This window comes from Dipteris shenzhenensis, chromosome 4, assembly GCF_047967505.1.
Source record: "Dipteris shenzhenensis isolate YYH24624 ecotype China chromosome 4, Dip_SZ_1.0, whole genome shotgun sequence".
NCBI classification, from domain to species: Eukaryota; Viridiplantae; Streptophyta; class Polypodiopsida; order Gleicheniales; family Dipteridaceae; genus Dipteris; species Dipteris shenzhenensis.
In genome coordinates this window covers 49,534,273-49,553,930 of record NC_141599.1, presented here as the reverse complement: position 1 = coordinate 49,553,930, position 19,658 = coordinate 49,534,273, and the positions used below count along the sequence as shown (strand labels likewise).

Below are 19,658 nucleotides of genomic sequence, written 5' to 3'. Positions count from 1 at the left end.
TTCTTACCATTAAATTGAATGCAATGCATTTTAACTACCAATCTACCTTCATCAAAGCATACCTTGTTTCTTTTTCTTGATCCTCTTCTTAGATTACTAACTAAGGAGATTTTATTGTTGAGGTTGTTCTAATTATGCTATGAAAAGGCCTTTAAACGATTGGGAAACTCTAGTGGGTTCTCTCCACAAACTCTAAGACAAGTGATTCCCAACTAGTCTATTTCATAGGACTATCATCTTATTCAAATGGTCCATGATGGAATCACCATCTTGCATCTTCAATTTGACCAATTATGACTTAAAGTTTGGGTATATTATAATTGTTTCCATCGTTATGGATTTAGTGTAGACATATCTTAAATGCATCATTGTGGATTTAGTGTTTCCACATTATGGATTTAGTGTTTCCACCGACAAAGGCTGCCTTGACCTCTCAGGGAATCGCTAACTAATCGAGGCTAGTTAGGGATGTAACAATACTTCGCCCTTTTCAAGTATTTATGTCCTTAGAAATAAAGCTAGGGAAGATTTTCTCTAAATTAGCAACCCTCTCCCAAATATAATCTTCATTTGGCCTATCTTTCCATTTATACTTTACTTATAGTGACAATCCTATTTTAAAGAATTTTTTGTCTTTGAGGTTCATATGGAGCATAGTTCAAATCCTCCACCTCTATCAATTTGCTAGGAGATACCAAACTATATCCATCTTCCAATTTCTCCTTCAGTGTACTCACATGAAAACTAGATGGAACCTAACAATGGAAGGGAGTTCTAACTTCTAAGCTCCATCATTGATTTTATATATGATGTGGAAGGGATTGCAATAACTATAGAAAATCTTTGGATATTTCCTAGTCCTTAAAGTCTTATAATGTTTTTGGATTCTAAGATACACCACATGCCTGATTTAAGAATCCTAGGGGTATGTTTCTAATCTGCATAAAACTTTCCTCTTCCTTGAGTACCTTTATGGAATCTTTAGCTTTCCCTAACATCTCTTGCATATCTATCAAGAAGTCTTTAGCTATATGTACCTCCATATTCATTAGGCCTTAGGCAATCCATGATCTAGGCTAATAGGTGCCCATGATGAGTTTTACTAGGCAATTAGTATTAATCGAAGGGAGCATGATGCTTGATAACCTTTGCAAAGGGTGGGGAATTAACCTAAGCGATGTCAACAAAAATAAATGCGATTGGGTGAGAAATCAAGGAGGTTCTCCGATTCATGGAGAAATCTAGAATGCCCAAAATTCAAAAAGTTCCAAAGCTGCCGCCCTGAGCGAGTATATGAGGGGAGGGAGAGGGAGGGAGAGTTCAGGGAGGGGGAGGGAGAGTTGAGGGAGAGAGTGGCAAGGGATGACTGAGTGGAGGGAGAGGAGAGGGAGCGGGAGAGGCTGACTGAGAGAGGTAGGGAGGGTAACATAGGGAGGGAGGGAGAGGCAGGGAGGCTGATCAAAGGGAGAGTGAGCGATTAGCTTAGGTTAATTTAGGTTAATAGGGGTGATTAGCTTAGGTTAATTTAGGTGATAGGGGGTGATTTAGAGAGGTTAATTAATAGGAGAGTAAGACGTGAATAGGAGAGTAATGCCTTTAGGCTAACATCCATATATAAGCATAAAACGACTAAACCTTGAAGCTAAATGCTTGTCTATTTGTTGCCGATTAGGTTGAGGAAACACCTACCAATTAAATTCAAGTAGAGGATCACTCCCCATTAAATGCTACCTTTTGATAAAGATTCTTGCTTAGGCAGTGTGTAAAGCGCCTACCGATTCAAGACGTTTCAAGACTTTTTTCAGGTGCCCAGAAGTTGGGCACAGGTGGGTTAGCGTGTGGTGAAGCGTCCAAGAGGTGATGAGGTGAGAAGCTAGGTTGGGTTAAAGTGGAGGGAGAATCTAAAGTGTGATTCCTTGTGTTTGTGTTTTGTTTGGCTAGGTGTATTTGAGCTGTACTTTTTGGCTATGGCGATCATTTCCACATCTCACTAATTCTTCCTTTGTGAGCTTGTTGCTTCCAATTTCGCTTTTCCACTTTCCCATCCTCTTCCTCAGTCTCATGAGCCTCTGCCTCATTCCCCTCTCCTTGCTTTGCTTCTCTCCACCCCCCTCTTCACGCTCCCTCTCTCGCCAATGAAACGAAATCGGCACCCTCACCTTTGGGAATTCGAGGCCGAAATGCCCTCTCTCCTAGCCCACGACTCCGACGTTGTCTTGGGAGTGGACGGTGGCGCCACCTCCACCGCCTGCGTCTGCATCGCCGTGCCGAATTCCGCCTGCTTCCATGAACCTCCACCCATCCTTGCTCGCTCTGAAACTGGCTGCTCTAACCGCAACAGTGTCGGAGGTAAGGAAAACAAAATTTGATACGATCAAATTTTACGGATTTTGTCGTAGATCTGAAGGCATCGATCAAAGATTACACTCCTTCACACGATCTACAACTTATAGAATTGTAGCACATTGCTTTCCTGTCCGTGCTTTCCTTTATGCGCTGCAAAAATCCATGCACGTCTGTCAATTATTGGAAACTTCGGTCATTTTAACTCTGAACAGTGCATCCTTTGCGGGGACACGTTAGAAAATCCCATTTAAAAGTAAGAGATATTTAATGAGAGAGGAAAGAAGACTAAGATTATGCAGACGCAGCAATAACAGCCAATTGAGTCTGCTTTAGGAGCGGAAGGAGAAGCCCTTATCCTAATATTTTCTTTAAATTATTTTGGGCAGATGACGCTGCGAAATTGGCCTTAGAGAGGGTACTTGCAGAGACGCTTATGAAAGCGCACAGGCGTCGTTCTGCTGTGCGGTCTGTGTGCCTGGCGCTATCTGGGGTTAATCATCCCTCTGATGAACAACGCGTATTACTCTGGTTACGGTTAGTGCGCATATTTCTAGAAAATGGAGTAACTTTCTTCTTCAGAGACATGCGGTTAAATCGGTTGTTTAAGCATTCTTTTGTCAAAGGCTTAGTCTTGATTGATTGTTGGGGTCTCTGGAGTTTGAACTTCATTTATTCCGAAATGATCATCTAAAAGCTTTCAAGAAATATAATCTAGGAATGATGATCTTAGCATGTCAATGTCTGCCATCGGTTAAATATATGCAACCTTGCAATATCTAAGGAGCCTTGGAATGGGAAATATCATATTAAAAAATGATGATCTTTCCATGCCATCTGACATCAGTTGTAGGAATGCAAGCGTCATGAATTTACTAGGATACGTGAACATGATGATTTTTTCCGTTTAAGTTCCTTGTAACGGGGCTATTAAAGCTGGGGCCTGCAAGGTTTGCTTTGCAGACTTCAGTACTAGAAGCACACATTGCAAAAGCGCTCCTTAAGGGCTTTCAAAAAACATATTATGGTGTGGTGGTTCATTGAAATAAGGATTAGGGGCTAAATCCCATGTGACACAGGCCACCAAAGCGAGGGTTAGCTACACCCAAGCTTGGGTGTAATCCAGGTTTATTCTGACGCCAAGACTTGCATAACGACCATAGATTAGAAGACCAGATAGGGGAGCTGGCTAGCTCACGTCCCAACCATAAATCTTGTATAACCCTCCGAGCCTGAGAGCCAAGCTACTCGCGGCATCCATGAACACAAACCCATGTCCCACACCATAGGAGTCCACTTGTCCAGGTGTTAGGCCTGCTTAATGAGTCCATTGGCCCACAGCTCATGTATATAGACTTACCCAGGGGTGTCGTGGGTAAGTAACCATCTGGCTCATATAACTCAGCTGAGCCATGACGAGACATGGATGGCTCATGTGAGGAGGGGCTAACTCATCATGCTGCCCACCCTCCATAGCCACGTGTGGAAGATCAGAAAATGAAGCCATGGGGCTAGAACAAGAGAGTTGCTGGCTGGAATAACAAGGCTAGGAAAACTGAGTGGAAGGCAAGCAAGGGTGATGGCGAGGATACTATGGAGTGGGGATAGACACAGGTGGAAGCAAACAAGGGAGCACGAGAGAAAACAAGGGAGCTGTCACAAGAGTGTTCAACCCTTGGTGAAGAGCTGCTAGTTATGGGTGCAATTCTGACTGATTTGACCTTAAAAACAGCTTCTAGGGTCGCCCATGCATGCAAACCACGTGCAGATAATCCCTTGAATTCGTGGCAACCACTGCATGCCAGAAAAGTCTGTATGCAAGCTACAATCCTGCTCATTTGGTGTCCACCTTTGCTTTCACCAAAGCCAAAGGAATCACAGCCTATTGGAGTGTAAAAGTAAATTAAACCACATGTGTTCATGCTAACTTTACATGGACAAATTCACATGCACCCCTACCTATCCTTATGCATGGCTTTCCAGCTCATGCATGCGCATGGAAACTGAGCATGCAAGCTCTAGACCAAAATAGACATTGCAATGCGACACCAAAGCACATACACTGCTGTGTTCTTGCATGCATAGCCAGCCAAGCACGAACGCATGTGCATGTCATGCAACAGTCCAAAAAGCCAGGATACAGCAGACATGTGAACCTGCAGCAGCCTCAAAGGAACTTTTGCCTGTAAAAAAAGGCCCATGAGCACAACAATTTGCCACACAGCCTGTCAGAACTGCCATTCAGCTTGTCAGACATCCCATACAGCCTGTTAGAACACCTGTACAACCTGCCAGAACTGTCATACAATGCGCCAGAAAATCTGTACAGTCTGTCGGAACCGCCGTACGGCATATTAGGCCCTCCGTACAGGCTGTTAGACCTCCATACACTGCCTTGAGCTGTTAGCGGCGCCCAATGCGAGTCATGTAAGAAAGGAAGGAGAGCTCCTCCACCCGATGTAATTGCCCTACACGGGCTGGCCAAAACCACTCTTCAGGATCCCACTGGATATCACGTAGGGGTCTGCCCTCCCAAAGCCATGGGCGCCACACTGCTCCCTATGGGGTCGATAAGACTATGGTGGGGTCTATGTACCAAGTCCTGCCCAAGCGACCCACTATCCTAACCATCTGCCAATCCAGACCCTCCACGGATACCTCTGTCCCCATCATCCAGCTCTGTGTCTGCCTGCAATGAGCCTCCGGGTCCCACCCTGTAAAACGACAATGGCAGGATCCAAGAGACTCCTGAAAGAAGCATATCCTGAGAGGTACCGCGTCCACAAGAACTGTGCTGACCAGCAGTGCGGGGTCCAAGGACTCCGTAATCCCTCCCACCACGAATCAGGGGAAGCCAAACAGAGATTACGTTTCAATTATGGATCAACGGAACGGCAATTGCCTAGATACGTTCGTATTGCTAGATCCCTGCCTCAATCTCCACCATCTGGGTGCCTACCCCTCGAAGATGAGAGGGCATCCTCTCAAGGTTAAGGAAGCCAACCTTACGCCCACCAATCATCAAAATAACCCATTGTGCTCTAGAGGGGACTATGACTCTTGTGTCCAATGACCAAGGGGAGCATCGAAGAAGAGATAGAAATGCAAATGCCTCCCCTGGTGCCCAAGGCAGGTGACCAAAAAGTATGGCCAGAAAGAAGCTTACGTGACTTGGCACAATCTCTACCATCCAGCTTATGCTCTTGGAGCATAAGGATATGAATGGGGCCGCCTGAAACACCTGGATGGAGTTGGTTACGAATCAGCTGCCTATGGCACCGATGAGGTATAGGAGGAGGCCGGGTGAAAGGCTCTACCCGACCTGGTGGTGGAGAAAATCCTCTCTTGTGAAAGAGTCCTCCTGTCAAGCAAAGGAAATCAATTGGTGAAAGAAAACCCACTCCAGCAGAGGGAGAAACCTTATCCAACGGAATCCCAATAACCGGCTCCCCCAGGGTAGAGGGTACAAACTCCTCCTCTGTCTCAAACTCTGCCAAATCTGCTAGTACTGCAAAAGAGTTCCTGTAGGAGGGAACTGGCATAGGAGTGCGAAGAATCCTTGCACCCGAGGGAGAAGGAGGAAAAACCCCCTTACCTCTATCAAGAGGTGAAGTGTGGCTAACAGATTGAGGGGGCTGATCAGGAACATCAATGATAGGACCTGAAGAAATGGGTTGCCCCTCCTGATGAGCAGGTGGGGGGACTGGGGCAACCACATCTATGCCTGCACGAATATCACCTGCCTGTAATTGAGAATGGTCCGAGGTGTCTCGTAGAGGTGGCAGAGTGTCAGCAACCCTCACAGGCATCCAACGAGGTACTGATCGTACTGTGCGCGCTGAGGAAGAGGGTCCAGGTCTAGGGGCTGGTCCCGAAGATCCTGGGCGAGAAGGGGGGGCTTTGGTAGTGCGTGTAGAAGGACAAGAAGGCGGAATAAAATGGTTGCAGGTTACTGGAAGTAGAACATTGTGAATCTGTTGAAGCCTTTTGAATCTGTTGAAGCCTTTATGGCCTCTACCTCACTGGGAAGTCGCCTCCAAGCGTCGAAGGATCTGGCTGTCCCACTGTGCCCATCCAATGTGAGTCGCTGACCTAGCATGTGTCCCTCTGAATCCGTGACCTCCGGGTGCCATATGAGCGGCTGCCTCTCAAAATCCTTCTTGCATGAGGGACCGCAGCGAGGCTGCTTCAAGTGAAGGACCGCTTGGGAATAATCCGACATCGTGGTCCCTGCTAAGATGCTGATGGAGCGGGTGCGTACACAATCCGGGCCTCACCTGTCTTAATACCCATCCACATTGCACGATTTGGTATGAGCTCCCCCTGAGCAAATATCTCGGAGGCCACCGCCTGAGAGGCCGAAATGCATGCTCCGCCGCTCCTATGGATTGTGGGGGACCAAACCTTTGGGCCCCTCCTAGGGAGGAGGTGGTGTCAACGTGTGATGTCTGTTGGCGAGAACATATGCTCTTGAATCAAGAGGAAGTCAACTGGATGACCTACCAATGCTCGCTGCAATTCTTGGGAGAGAATCAGATATTGCGGCTGACTACGTGCACGGTCATGAAGCCCATGCACGTTCCAACTCACCAAAGTCAAGCTCATGAGGATGGGGCGGTAGAGAACAAGGCTCGCCTGTGTGAGAGAGCCTGCTTCAGGAATCCAGATCTTTGCGATTTCGAAGGAGGTTTGGAGGGCGAGTTGTCACGGGACGTGAAAAGTGATGTAAAGTTTATTGTAACTCAACTCGGGGTTAACCGTGGTTAAGTCTAGTAATGGTTTGGTCATGAGGGACTGGCTAGAGGAAGTGCAAACTTCCTAGAAGTCCCTAGGGGCAATTTCTAAAAGTGTGCCCACTAGGTCCTAGGGGAAGGCAAAGGCATCTTAGAGGGGTTTTAAAGTTGGACAACCAACATTGTCCTTGGTATGGTGGTCAGGACTTTAATGAAGGGCCAAGTGGCATGCATGCGAATGCATGTGCTTCCCCCAACCTACCATCTCTCTCCCTCACCCTCTTGGAGCATCCTCAGTTTGCAAAAGCTCTGGAAGCTGATTTCATTGCATGTTCTTGCTCTCCCTGCCAACATTTGCTGCTCCTGCACACGCCTCTTGCTGCTTTAGCTCCCAATTCTGATCTTTCACACAGGTCGAGGAAATCTATATAGGTACAGATTGTTGGCGCATTTTTCGAGGCCCTTTTCTCTGCTGTACGGTTGCCGTACAGTTGTACGGACACCTGCTTCTGCTGTACGGACTTTTGGCTCATGTTCCAAGGCAGGCACACACTTCGAGGAGTTTTTGGCACGCATTTGGAGGCTGGCATGCTTCTCGAGGTGGATTTTCTTGTGAAGATCCACACTTTTCGAAAATGCAAATGCGTGCAATGCATGCAGAATTTGAATGCTGATTGGCCCTCCAATGGGGAAGAGCACCCTCGTGAGAGTACTTGTTTCTTTTTCGACCTACATGCAAGGTGGGAGAGAGATGACGGATGATTGCAATGTGGTAGAAAGAATGCTACGTGAGATTCACAATGAAAGGGTGATACCCTTTCATTAATGTCCCTTGAGATCACTCAAGTTCCATCTTCCTATTTACACCTACCCTTAGCCTATGACCCATGCATCTACCATTCAATGCACTCTAATGCACCCTTTCCCTTTCCTATTGCCCCTAGGACCTAGACACGTGTGTGCACATCTTTATTACTAATCATTGGCCAATGTTACATAGTTTTGGCGGTACTATTTACGCCGCTTGATCGATCATAAATAGGCAATTCGAATGAGTCATCTCTTGAAAATCGATCCTCATAAGCTCTAAGGAACTCATTTCTCTTCCGATCTTCTTTTGAGATATGAAGATCTCGTGAATCCCGTATATACACAAGATTACAATCTACCCCTCTTTTTACCAATCTTTTCGCTTGGGTAGGAGTAATCAATGGAATTGTATACACGTCCCGATCCCCTACGATCCTTATGTACAAAGCAACAATGATGAGTATGAGGATGAATAGCAGGGTTAAAATCATACCGCCATGGTTTACCTAGAATCATGTCAACGTCTTGTAAAGGGGCTACTAGAAAATCCCTTTGATCTCTATATTTTTGTATATGAAAAGGAATATTTCGTACTATGGACGTGTCTTCTTCATTGTGTCCCCTAAAAGCTCCTGAAAGCGACAACTCCATCTTAAACCAGAACCTATAAAAAACAAATTTTGCCAATCTATCACTTACTAAGTCATAATTACATCCATCATCTAGGAGAACCACTATTCTCTGTCCATTCACGAATCCATACACCTTAAAAAGATCATGAGGCCCAAAGGTATTGGCTGAATGGACAGCATTCACTATTGGCTCAATAGTCACAGTAGATTTCGAGGGTGACAAGGTAGAAGCCTCACCGTCCTGCTTGGATGCCTTGGCTTTCCCTTTTATTGAATTCGTCTTGGCAATCTTAGCCAAGAGAACGGGACACTTATGCCATACGTGCCCTGGCTTATGTTTCTTACAACCGAAACATTTTCCTTCCTTAATCAACTTCCTCTTCTCTTCATCAGTCATAGAAGGAAATGGCACCCATCCAGGACGTGATTGGCTGTTCACATTCCTTACAAGAGCTTTACCCTTCCGTTTATTATTCTTAAACCGGTTTGGTTTCCTAAAAGTGGGTATATTATTGGTCTTAGATGATGACCCATACTCCTTATTGAAGGGTTTACGAGGAATCAATTTTCTCTCGGCTATTTCAGCCAGCTTAGTGAGGTCCTTAAGCGTGGTCGGGTTAAACATTTCAACCTCGTACCTTACTTTTGGGCTTAAAGCTGCTAAATACTTCTTTCTCCTATCTTCCTCACTCTTTTCGGGTAACTCTAGAGAGAGTTTCCAAAATCTGGCTGTAAAATCTGCATTGCTCTCATTATCGAACTGCCTAAACCTCTCCCAACGGAAGGTTAGGTTCTCTTCATGCCTCGGTGGCATGAAAGTGGTTTTCAGTTGCTCCACAAATTTAGCCCATTCATGAATAGGTTCTTTTCCTGTTTGTGACAAGGACCACCACATTAGAGCATCCTTCTGCAGATGGAATGTGGCAAGAGCAAGCTTCTCTTGCTCAGTCTTGTCTTGATGGGCAAAGTATAGGTCAAAATGACGAATCCAATTGAGGATTTTGTCAGCCTCCCTTGCCCCATCATATTTGGGGAACTCAATTCTCTCGCGATTGGAATTTGGACCTCTTAGAAGGGTTACTCAACTCTTCATTCCCGAAGTTTAAAGTCCTCTTAGTCCCTAATCTTGTCATAATGGACTGCTCAATCATATTGCTAAGCTGGAAAACCAGCTTATCAACAGGAGTCTCCTCTCTTCCTCTTGCACTTGGATTAGAATCCATGTGTATTGGGTTTTGAGTTGAAGGCGTGAACTCATCACCTTGTTCTTGGCTGGTCTCATTTCTTCTTTCATTACGAAAGGAGAACTCCCTATCAGGAGGTTCTTGAAGGAGAGACTGCTGTAAATCTATTTGTGGGTTATCATACTCAAGATGTGTATAACTCTCACCTAATCCATCCTCTTCAAGAGGGGGTGAAGGTGTTCTTTCTCTCTCTCCTTGGGGTAATGGAGGAAAAGGAATAAGTTCATTGTTATATGTCCCTTCCCCTTCCATTCTTTCCTTTTAGTAATACAAGAGAGAAAATGTCTTGCTGTAATTTCAAAAAAGAAGGTTTATTTTACAGCAAACTTCAAGTGTTGTAGAGGTGGTACTTATCCGACTCCCGCTTCGTTTGTGTTGAGAAGACACTTAAAATCACCTCCTTTCCCTTCTCTTTCAAGCTTTTCTTCTTGTATTTCTGCTGTAAACTGGTACGCTCCGTTTGGGCTACTTGTTTTGAGCGGATTGGAACTCTATATACCGTTATAGGGGTTACTTGATGGGTGGATCACTCCCTTAAAATCTTATTCCGATCCGACTTCCGGTTAGGTAGAACGGGAATCCCTTTTTCTCACGGTTTAAGGGTACATTCACATTGGGGGGGGGGGGCGGGGTTCACATTGGGGGGGGGGGGGCAAAAAGATAACACCCCGTTCGCCGTTCGCCGTTCGCCGTTGAAGGCCAAAATTTTTCAGAAAAATCCCTTGTCTCAGAACCTCGAGATCGGTCAGTCGTGATCCATGTCTCAGAACCTCTCTTGCGACTTCCGTCGTTCGCAACTGTCGCCCTCTTCTCGTCCCGCTCGTGGATCGTCGCTGCTCTGATACCAAATGTGAAGATCCACACTTTTCGAAAATGCAAATGTGTGCAATGCATGCAGAATTTGAATGCCGATTGGCCCTCCAATGGGGAAGAGCGCCCTCGTGAGAGTACTTGTTTCTTTTTCGACCTACATGCAAGGTGGGAGAGAGATGACGGATGAATGCAATGTGGTAGAAAGAATGCTACGTGAGATTCACAATGAAAGGGTGATACCCTTTCATTAATGTCCCTTGAGATCACTCAAGTTCCATCTTCCCATTTACACCTACCCTTAGCCTATGACCCATGCACCTACCATTCAATGCACTCTAATGCACCCTTTCCCTTTCCTATTGCCCCTAGGACCTAGACACGTGTGTGCACATCTTTATTACTAATCATTGGCCAATGTTACATAGTTTTGGCGGTACTATTTACACCGCTTGATCGATCATAAATACAAACATATAACCGCACCATCAAATTGGCGCCTAACAATAATAAAGTTCTAATGACTATTAATTAACTAAATAATCATTTCTCTTGTCATGACATTTCTGGCAGAGATCCCGAGCCAGACACTTCGGGGCAGATCTATGGACCATAGCCTCTTCAACTCTTTTCTTGCTCTCCTTCCGCCCTCTATTTGTTCTGTCTCTCTTCTCTTGGAGGCTGGAAGACACCTGCACCCTGCTAGGAGCTTGGTCAGGGGATAGGCGCGAGGTCTGAGCTCTCCCCCTTGCCACGGACAGCGGGTATTTGGTTGCTGTCTTCCTTTTGATTGTTATTTCTCATTTTGAAGCTAGCTACAGTGTGTTTCTTGTGTGTTTGGAGTCCTTTCTGGTCCCCACAAGCTTAAACGAGCACTCAAAAGCAAAGGGTGTGCCTAGGGAAAGGCTCAAGGGTCAGTGTGTTGCATGTGAGCCTTGAGGCTTCTTGAGTACAGTTTGCTAGTGGTTTGGTCGCTTGGATGCCTTTCAGTTGGGTCAGGTCAGAAGTGGATGCCTAAGATTGCCTTGCTAGTTGGATTCTATTGGTGCACTTGGATTGGATGCCCAAGGGAGATAGTCAAAGGATTTGCAGAGAGGAGCAGTACAGGAGTGAACCCCTGGTGTAAAGCATTTCCATTCAGAAGCATTAAATAAATACCGAAAGGGGTGCCAAGGCATTTGGGGCCAGTGGGTGTACTGTGTACTGTTTTCTCTGAGCAGGGGCATTCTCGCCTCCCCATTGTTGTTGTTGAAGTTTATTTCTAAGAATTGTTAAGTGGTTGAATTGACTGAAGCTAGCATTGTGGCTATTTATGAGGTTTATGACTGAGTAGACGAGGATTACTGCCCTTTAGTTTCTTTGAAGGCCGGTTACACGAGTAGGTTGTATCCGTGCGCCATGACCAAGGTCGCCACCGGCTCAATCCCTACCTTCCATGCCCAATACTTCATGAAAGAAACATCTACACCGAATATGTTGGCACACCACTGGAGTGTCCAATAACGAGGCTGGGTAAGCACAACCTTAGGTGGCAAATGGATCACTTCTACTGCTAAGCCTGATCACGGCCTCGCTGGAGAGGAGCCAAGCTGAATATGTGTCGAAGCACCATGGGCGAGCCACAAGTCCATCCCCTACGATCCCATTCACTTGTCCATCATCTGGTACACCTGAAGCTCCCTCATTGCGTCGAAAGTTCTGGAGTCCACTTCTCCACACCCACTGGGCCTTTGTTACTCTCCCTCCTGCTTCTGTGTCTCTCACAAGGGCTTCGTTGTGCTTTGGTTGGGAGTCTAAGGGCCCAGTGGTCTATATTTATAGGGAGAGATGGCTGGTTTGCCAATCTCTTGATGTGGCTGATTGGGGCTCAGATCTGGCACAACCTGCACCATAGGCTGGCCCTAGATGGTGGGCCAACCCACTCTCTTGGCGGACCTGTTGTTGGCTGATGCCACATCTGGGCCGACTTGGCCACTTTACCTAGCTGACCTGTTGCTTCTGAAAGACCAGGTCATGGCCTATATAAGGTTCATGTTTCCAACCATTGAGCCCCCTTCTGTGTGGCTCTCTCCAGCCCCAATGCTTTGGTCACCCAGCTTTCATGGCTGGGTATATGGGAGCCCTAGCTATCCCCTACATGTTGCATTTGTCCTGCCCCTATATTGTCCTCATTTGGGGCTCATCAGCGGGGCAGTGACCCATATATCCCCACATGGAGATGCAGGATATAAGATCAAGCATTAAGGGAGAATGTTAGATGGTATTTTTAGTTTTTCACACTTTTGATGTTGTTTTTGGACCAATTTCTTGGCGGTTTTGAAAAAAATTTAAATGTTTCTTGCTGGTGTTTGTGATGAATATGGAGAATACAAGTTTTCGGCATAAATATGGTAAAATCAGCTATGCAATGGGCCAAAGAACAACATTAGCTATATTGGCAAGATTTTCCCATGTTTTTCGATCTTTTATCTAGTTTATGGTAAAATCAGCTATGCAATGGGCCAAAGAACAACATTAGCTATATTGGCAAGATTTTCCCATGACTTTCGATCTTTTATCTAGTTTAAGCATTCCATTTGCACGGTGTGTAAATCCATTTTCTGCATTATTGAGCTTATTGTCATGACAAGAGAAATGATTATTTAGTTAATTAATAGTCATTAGAACTTTATTATTGTTAGGCGCCAATTTGATGGTGCGGTTATATGTTTGTATTTATGATCGATCAAGCGGTGTAAATAGTACCGCCAAAACTATGTAACATTGGCCAATGATTAGTAATAAAGATGTGCACACACGTGTCTAGGTCCTAGGGGCAATAGGAAAGGGAAAGGGTGCATTAGAGTGCATTGAATGGTAGGTGCATGGGTCATAGGCTAAGGGTAGGTGTAAATGGGAAGATGGAACTTGAGTGATCTCAAGGGACATTAATGAAAGGGTATCACCCTTTCATTGTGAATCTCACGTAGCATTCTTTCTACCACATTGCATTCATCCGTCATCTCTCTCCCACCTTGCATGTAGGTCGAAAAAGAAACAAGTACTCTCACGAGGGCGCTCTTCCCCATTGGAGGGCCAATCGGCATTCAAATTCTGCATGCATTGCACACATTTGCATTTTCGAAAAGTGTGGATCTTCACATTTGGTATCAGAGCAGCGACGATCCACGAGCGGGACGAGAAGAGGGCGACAGTTGCGAACGACGGAAGTCGCAAGAGAGGTTGGCGGAAAAGGATCACGACTGACCGATCTCGAGGTTCTGAGACAAGGGATTTTTCTGAAAAATTTTGGCCTTCAATGGCGAACGGCGAACGGCGAACGGGGTGTTATCTTTTTGCCCCCCCCCACCCATGTGAATGTACCCTTAAACCGTGAGAAAATGGGATTCCCGTTCTACCTAACCGGAAGTCGGATCGGAATAAGATTTTAAGGGAGTGATCCACCCATCAAGTAACCCCTATAACGGTATCTAGAGCTCCAATCCGCTCAAAACAAGTAGCCCAAACGGAGCGTACGAGTTTACAGCAGAAATACAAGAAGAAAAGCTTGAAAGAGAAGGGAAAGGAGGTGATTTTAAGTGTCTTCTCAACACAAACGAAGCGGGAGTCGGATAAGTACCACCACCTCTACAACACTTGAAGTTTGCTGTAAAATAAACCTTCTTTTTTGAAATTACAGCAAGACATTTTCTCTCTTGTATTACTAAAAGGAAAGAATGGAAGGGAAAGGGACATATAACAATGAACTTATTCCTTTTCCTCCATTACCCCAAGGAGAGAGAGAAAGAACACCTTCACCCCCTCTTGAAGAGGATGGATTAGGTGAGAGTTATACACATCTTGAGTATGATAACCCACAAATAGATTTACAGCAGTCTCTCCTTCAAGAACCTCCTGATAGGGAGTTCCCCTTTCGTAATGAAAGAAGAAATGAGACCAGCCAAGAACAAGGTGATGAGTTCATGCCTTCAACTCAAAACCCAATACACATGGATTCTAATCCAAGTGCAAGAGGAAGAGAGGAGACTCCTGTTGATAAGCTGGTTTTCCAGCTTAGCAATATGATTGAGCAGTCCATTATGACAAGATTAGGGACTAAGAGGACTTTAAACTTCGGGAATGAAGAGTTGAGTAACCCTTCTAAGAGGTCCAAATTCCAACCGCGAGAGAGAATTGAGTTCCCCAAATATGATGGGGCAAGGGAGGCTAACAAAATCCTCAATTTGATTCGTCATTTTGAGCTATACTTTGCCCATCAAGACAAGACCGAGCAAGAGAAGCTTGCTCTTGCCACATTGCATCTGCAGAAGGATGCTCTAATGTGGTGGTCCTTGTCACAAACAGGAAAAGAGCCTATTCATGAATGGGCTAAATTTGTGGAGCAACTGAAAACCACTTTCATGCCACCGAGGCATGAAGAGAACCTAACCTTCCGTTGGGAGAGGTTTAGGCAGTTCGATAATGAGAGTAATGCAGATTTTACAGCCAGATTTTGGAAACTATCTCTAGAGTTACCCGAAAAGAGTGAGGAAGATAGGAGAAAGAAGTATTTAGCAGCTTTAAGCCCAAAAGTAAGGTACGAGGTTGAAATGTTTAACCCGACCACGCTTAAGGACCTCACTAAGCTGGCTGAAATAGCCGAGAGAAAATTGATTCCTCGTAAACCCTTCAATAAGGAGTATGGGTCATCATCTAAGACCAATAATATACCCACTTTTAGGAAACCAAACCGGTTTAAGAATAATAAACGGAAGGGTAAAGCTCTTGTAAGGAATGTGAACAGCCAATCACGTCCTGGATGGGTGCCATTTCCTTCTATGACTGAAGAAGAGAAGAGGAAGCTGATTAAGGAAGGAAAATGTTTCGGTTGTAAGAAACATAAGCCAGGGCACGTATGGCATAAGTGTCCCGTTCTCTTGGCTAAGATTGCCAAGACGAATTCAATAAAAGGGAAAGCCAAGGCATCCAAGCAGGAGGGTGAGGCTTCTACCTTGTCACCCTTGAAATCTACTGTGACTATTGAGCCAATAGTGAATGCTGTCCATTCAGCCAATACCTTTGGGCCTCATGATCTTTTTAAGGTGTATGGATTCGTGAATGGACAGAGAATAGTGGTTCTCCTAGATGATGGATGTAATTATGACTTAGTAAGTGATAGATTGGCAAAATTACTCCATCTTAAACCAGAACCTATAAAAAACATGTCGCTTTCAGGAGCTTTTAGGGGACACAATGAAGAAGACACATCCATAGTACGAAATATTCCTTTTCGTATACAAAAATATAGAGATCGAAGGGATTTTCTAGTGGCCCCTTTACAAGACGTTGACATGATACTAGGTAAACCATGGCGGTATGATTTTAACCCTGCTATTCATCCTCATACTCATCATTGTTGCTTTGTACATAAGGATGAAAACATAAGGATTGTAGGGGATCGGGACGTGTATACAATTCCATTGATTACTCCTACCCAAGCGAAAAGATTGGTAAAAAGAGGGGTAGATTGTAATCTTGTGTATATACGGGATTCACGAGATCTTCATATCTCAAAAGAAGATCGGAAGAGAAATGAGTTCCTTAGAGCTTATGAGGATCGATTTTCAAGAGATGACTCATTCGAATTGCCCATGGAGAGAGAAGATGATCATGCCATAGACTTAGAGCCAGGAGCTTCTCCTCCATGTAGAGCCCCATATAGGATGAACAGGATAGAAATGGAGGAGGTAGAAAAACAAATTGAAGATCTGTTGCAAAAAGGCCTGATTCGACCAAGCAATTCTCCATTTGGAGCACCTGTATTATTGGTTAAGAAGAAGGATGAATCATATCGTATGTGTATAGATTACCGTGCTTTAAATAAACTTACGATTAAGAACCGGTATCCGATTCCAAGAGTGGATGATTTATTGGATATGCTTAAAGGTGCTAAAGTTTTTAGCAAATTGGATTTGACATCTGGTTATCATCAACTTCGTATGAAAGCTGGGCATGAACTTAAGACTGCTTTTCGCACTCTCACTGGACATTATGAGTTTTTGGTCATGCCTTTTGGCCTAACTAATGCTCCAGCCACTTTTAGTAGGCTGATGAGAAGGGTTTTGCCACCCTACTTGGGAAAATTTGTCGTAGTCTTTTTTGATGACATTTTAGTATTCAGCCAGAATGAGGAAGAGCATAAGGATCACCTTGCTAAGGTGATGGAGCTCCTAAGGAAGGATCGATTGTTCCTAAATACCAAGAAGAGTGAGTTTTTCAAGACAGAAATAGAGTATTTGGGACACATTGTGACTGCCGAGGGAATTCGGGTTGACCCTAAAAAGGTCAAGGCCATAATTGAATGGCCAATACCCAAAAACATACATGAGCTGAGATCCTTCCTAGGGATGTGTAGTTATTATCGCAGATTCATTAAGAATTTTGCACGCCTTGCTTCCCCACTAACAGATTTGTTGAAGAAGCATTCCTTGTATGAGTGGGGAGAGGTTCACCAAGTAGCTTTTGAGGAGCTTAAGAGAACATTAGTGACTGCACCAGTGTTAACACTTCCGGACATGGACAAAGAGTTCTTTGTTGTATGTACGGATGCAAGTGGTACCTCGATTGGGGCAGTGTTGATGCAAGGAGGGCATCCCATTGCTTATGAGAGTAGAAAACTTCAAGGGGCTGAATTGAAATATATCACGTATGAGAAGGAGTTATTGGCAGTCATTCATGCTCTAAAGTTATGGAAGCATTATTTATATGGTTCTGCTTTCAAGATTAAGACTGACCATCAAAGTATCAAGCACTTGTTCTCTCAACCCATTGTCTCTTCAAGACAAATCAAATGGGCTGAATATATTCAATCCTTTGGGCAACCAAATATCGAATATCAGCCAGGAAAGGAGAATTTAGTAGCTGATGCTTTGAGTAGACGGCCCCAAGTTAATCATGTTTCTGTGATTAAGGAGAAATCATTAGGAGCAATGGTTGAAGCTTATCCTTTAGATGAGGACTTCGCTGACATTTATGGGAAGATTCAGCGTAATGAGGTTGGGGATTTAGAGGCTTATTCCATGGTGGATGGATACTTATTTTTGGGACGTGCCATATGTGTACCCAAAACATTTCGGTATCTAGTCATGAGTGAGTTACATGCGAGTCCATATTCTGGACATAGAGGCATTAGAGGGACCATTGTCTACCATTGGCCTAAACTTCGCAAAGAAGTTTCGACCTTTGTTCAACAATGTGACGTATGTCAGCGCATTAAATCTGACACAAGTAAGAGTGCTGGTCTTTTGCAGCCTTTGCCTATTCCTTCGGAAAGGTGGGATCACATTACAATGGATTTTGTGTCTGGTTTCCCCAAGGTTGGTCAGTTTGAGCAGATTTTCACTGTTATAGATAGGCTGAGTAAACAAGCTCATTTTATTCCTTGTAAAAAAGAGTTGTCTGCTCCTGAAACAGCAAGGTTATTCATTAGGGAAATCTTCAGGTTACATGGGTTACCAAAATCCATTGTATCCGATAATGATGGCCGTTTCATTAGCAACTTTTGGACAGCTCTATTAGAGAATCTCGGAACCAAACTGAAATTTACTACAGCCTTCCATCCTCAAGGAGATGGACAAAGTGAGAATGCCAATCAAACCATAATTACTTTACTTCGAGCTTATGTCCATGACCAACCTAGAAGGTGGCCAGAGTTCTTACCCATGTTAGAGTTTGCTTATAATAACACTGTACATACTTCCACCGAGAAAGCCTTATTTGAAATCATCTATGGGCAATGTTTACCCACTCCAATAACACACTTGGGGGAGCGAATTTTTGCTGCTGACCAGTTTGCTGAGGATATGTCACAGGTTATTGAGCAGGTAAAAGAACATATTAAGAAGGCCCAGGTTCAACAATCCAAGGCAGCCAATAAAAAAAGAAAAGAAGTTTATTACAAGGAGGATGATTGGGTTTTATTGAAGATTGATAAAAGAAGAATCAAGTCAGTGAGAGGAAGTACCAAACATGTCAAGCTAGCACCGAAGTTTTATGGTCCATTTCAGATTTCAGCAGCTTTATATCTAGAAGAAGGATCCAGAGCGTATGAGCTGAAGTTACCAGCCCATTGGCGTATGAAGAACATCTTTCATGTGAGCAATTTGAAGAGATACCATGGCGATACTTCTGCGTTTTTGGATACTCAGCATCAAGAAGAACCTGAACTTGAAGATGGGACTGAAGTTCTTACTCCGGAACAGATCGTGTACCATAAAGAGAAGAGTACTCGTGGAAAGAAGAGATATATGTATTTACTGAAGTTTAAAAACGAGCCAGCTAGTGATGCACAATGGATGGAAGAAGAGTTCTTTACAGATTTTCCACAGATACTCGCAGATTACAAAGAGGCGATGCAATGGCAGAAGTAACAAGAGAAAGTGCACATAAGAGGAAGAGACAAGCAATAATCCAGAAGAGGACTTCTGCTCATTCAAGCAGGAGGGAGTGTCATGACAAGAGAAATGATTATTTAGTTAATTAATAGTCATTAGAACTTTATTATTGTTAGGCGCCAATTTGATGGTGCGGTTATATGTTTGTATTTATGATGGATCAAGCGGTGTAAATAGTACCGCCAAAACTATGTAACATTGGCCAATAATTAGTAATAAAGATGTGCACACACGTGACTAGGTCCTAGGGGCAATAGGAAAGGGAAAGGGTGCATTAGAGTGCATTGAATGGTAGGTGCATGGGTCATAGGCTAAGGGTAGGTGTAAATGGGAAGATGGAACTTGAGTGATCTCAAGGGACATTAATGAAAGGGAATCACCCTTTCATTGTGAATCTCACGTAGCATTCTTTCTACCACATTGCATTCATCCGTCATCTCTCTCCCACCTTGCATGTAGGTCGAAAAAGAAACAAGTACTCTCACAAGGGCGCTCTTCCCCATTGGAGGGCCAATCGGCATTCAAATTCTGCATGCATTGCACACATTTGCATTTTCAAAAAGTGTGGATCTTTACACTTATTGTATGATATTTTGTCCTGTTGTCCCACCTTTGAGTGTCCCTTTTTTAGGAGCATTCTTGCTACTTCTTTCT

At 44.3% G+C, this 19,658-nt stretch overlaps 1 protein-coding gene across 1 annotated transcript in view; it reads left to right on the top strand.

The window, feature by feature from the left end:
• Positions 1-1,947: 1,947 nt before the first annotated feature.
• LOC147902988 (Actin-like ATPase superfamily protein) overlaps positions 1,948-19,658 on the top strand; it is a 34,480-nt gene continuing 16,769 nt past the window's right edge. The window contains exons 1-2 of the mRNA XM_087373211.1: positions 1,948-2,349; positions 2,733-2,880. Of these exons, the coding sequence (XP_087229337.1) occupies positions 2,136-2,349; positions 2,733-2,880 (362 nt within the window). The 5' untranslated portion in view covers positions 1,948-2,135. The remainder of the gene's footprint in view (positions 2,350-2,732; positions 2,881-19,658) is intronic.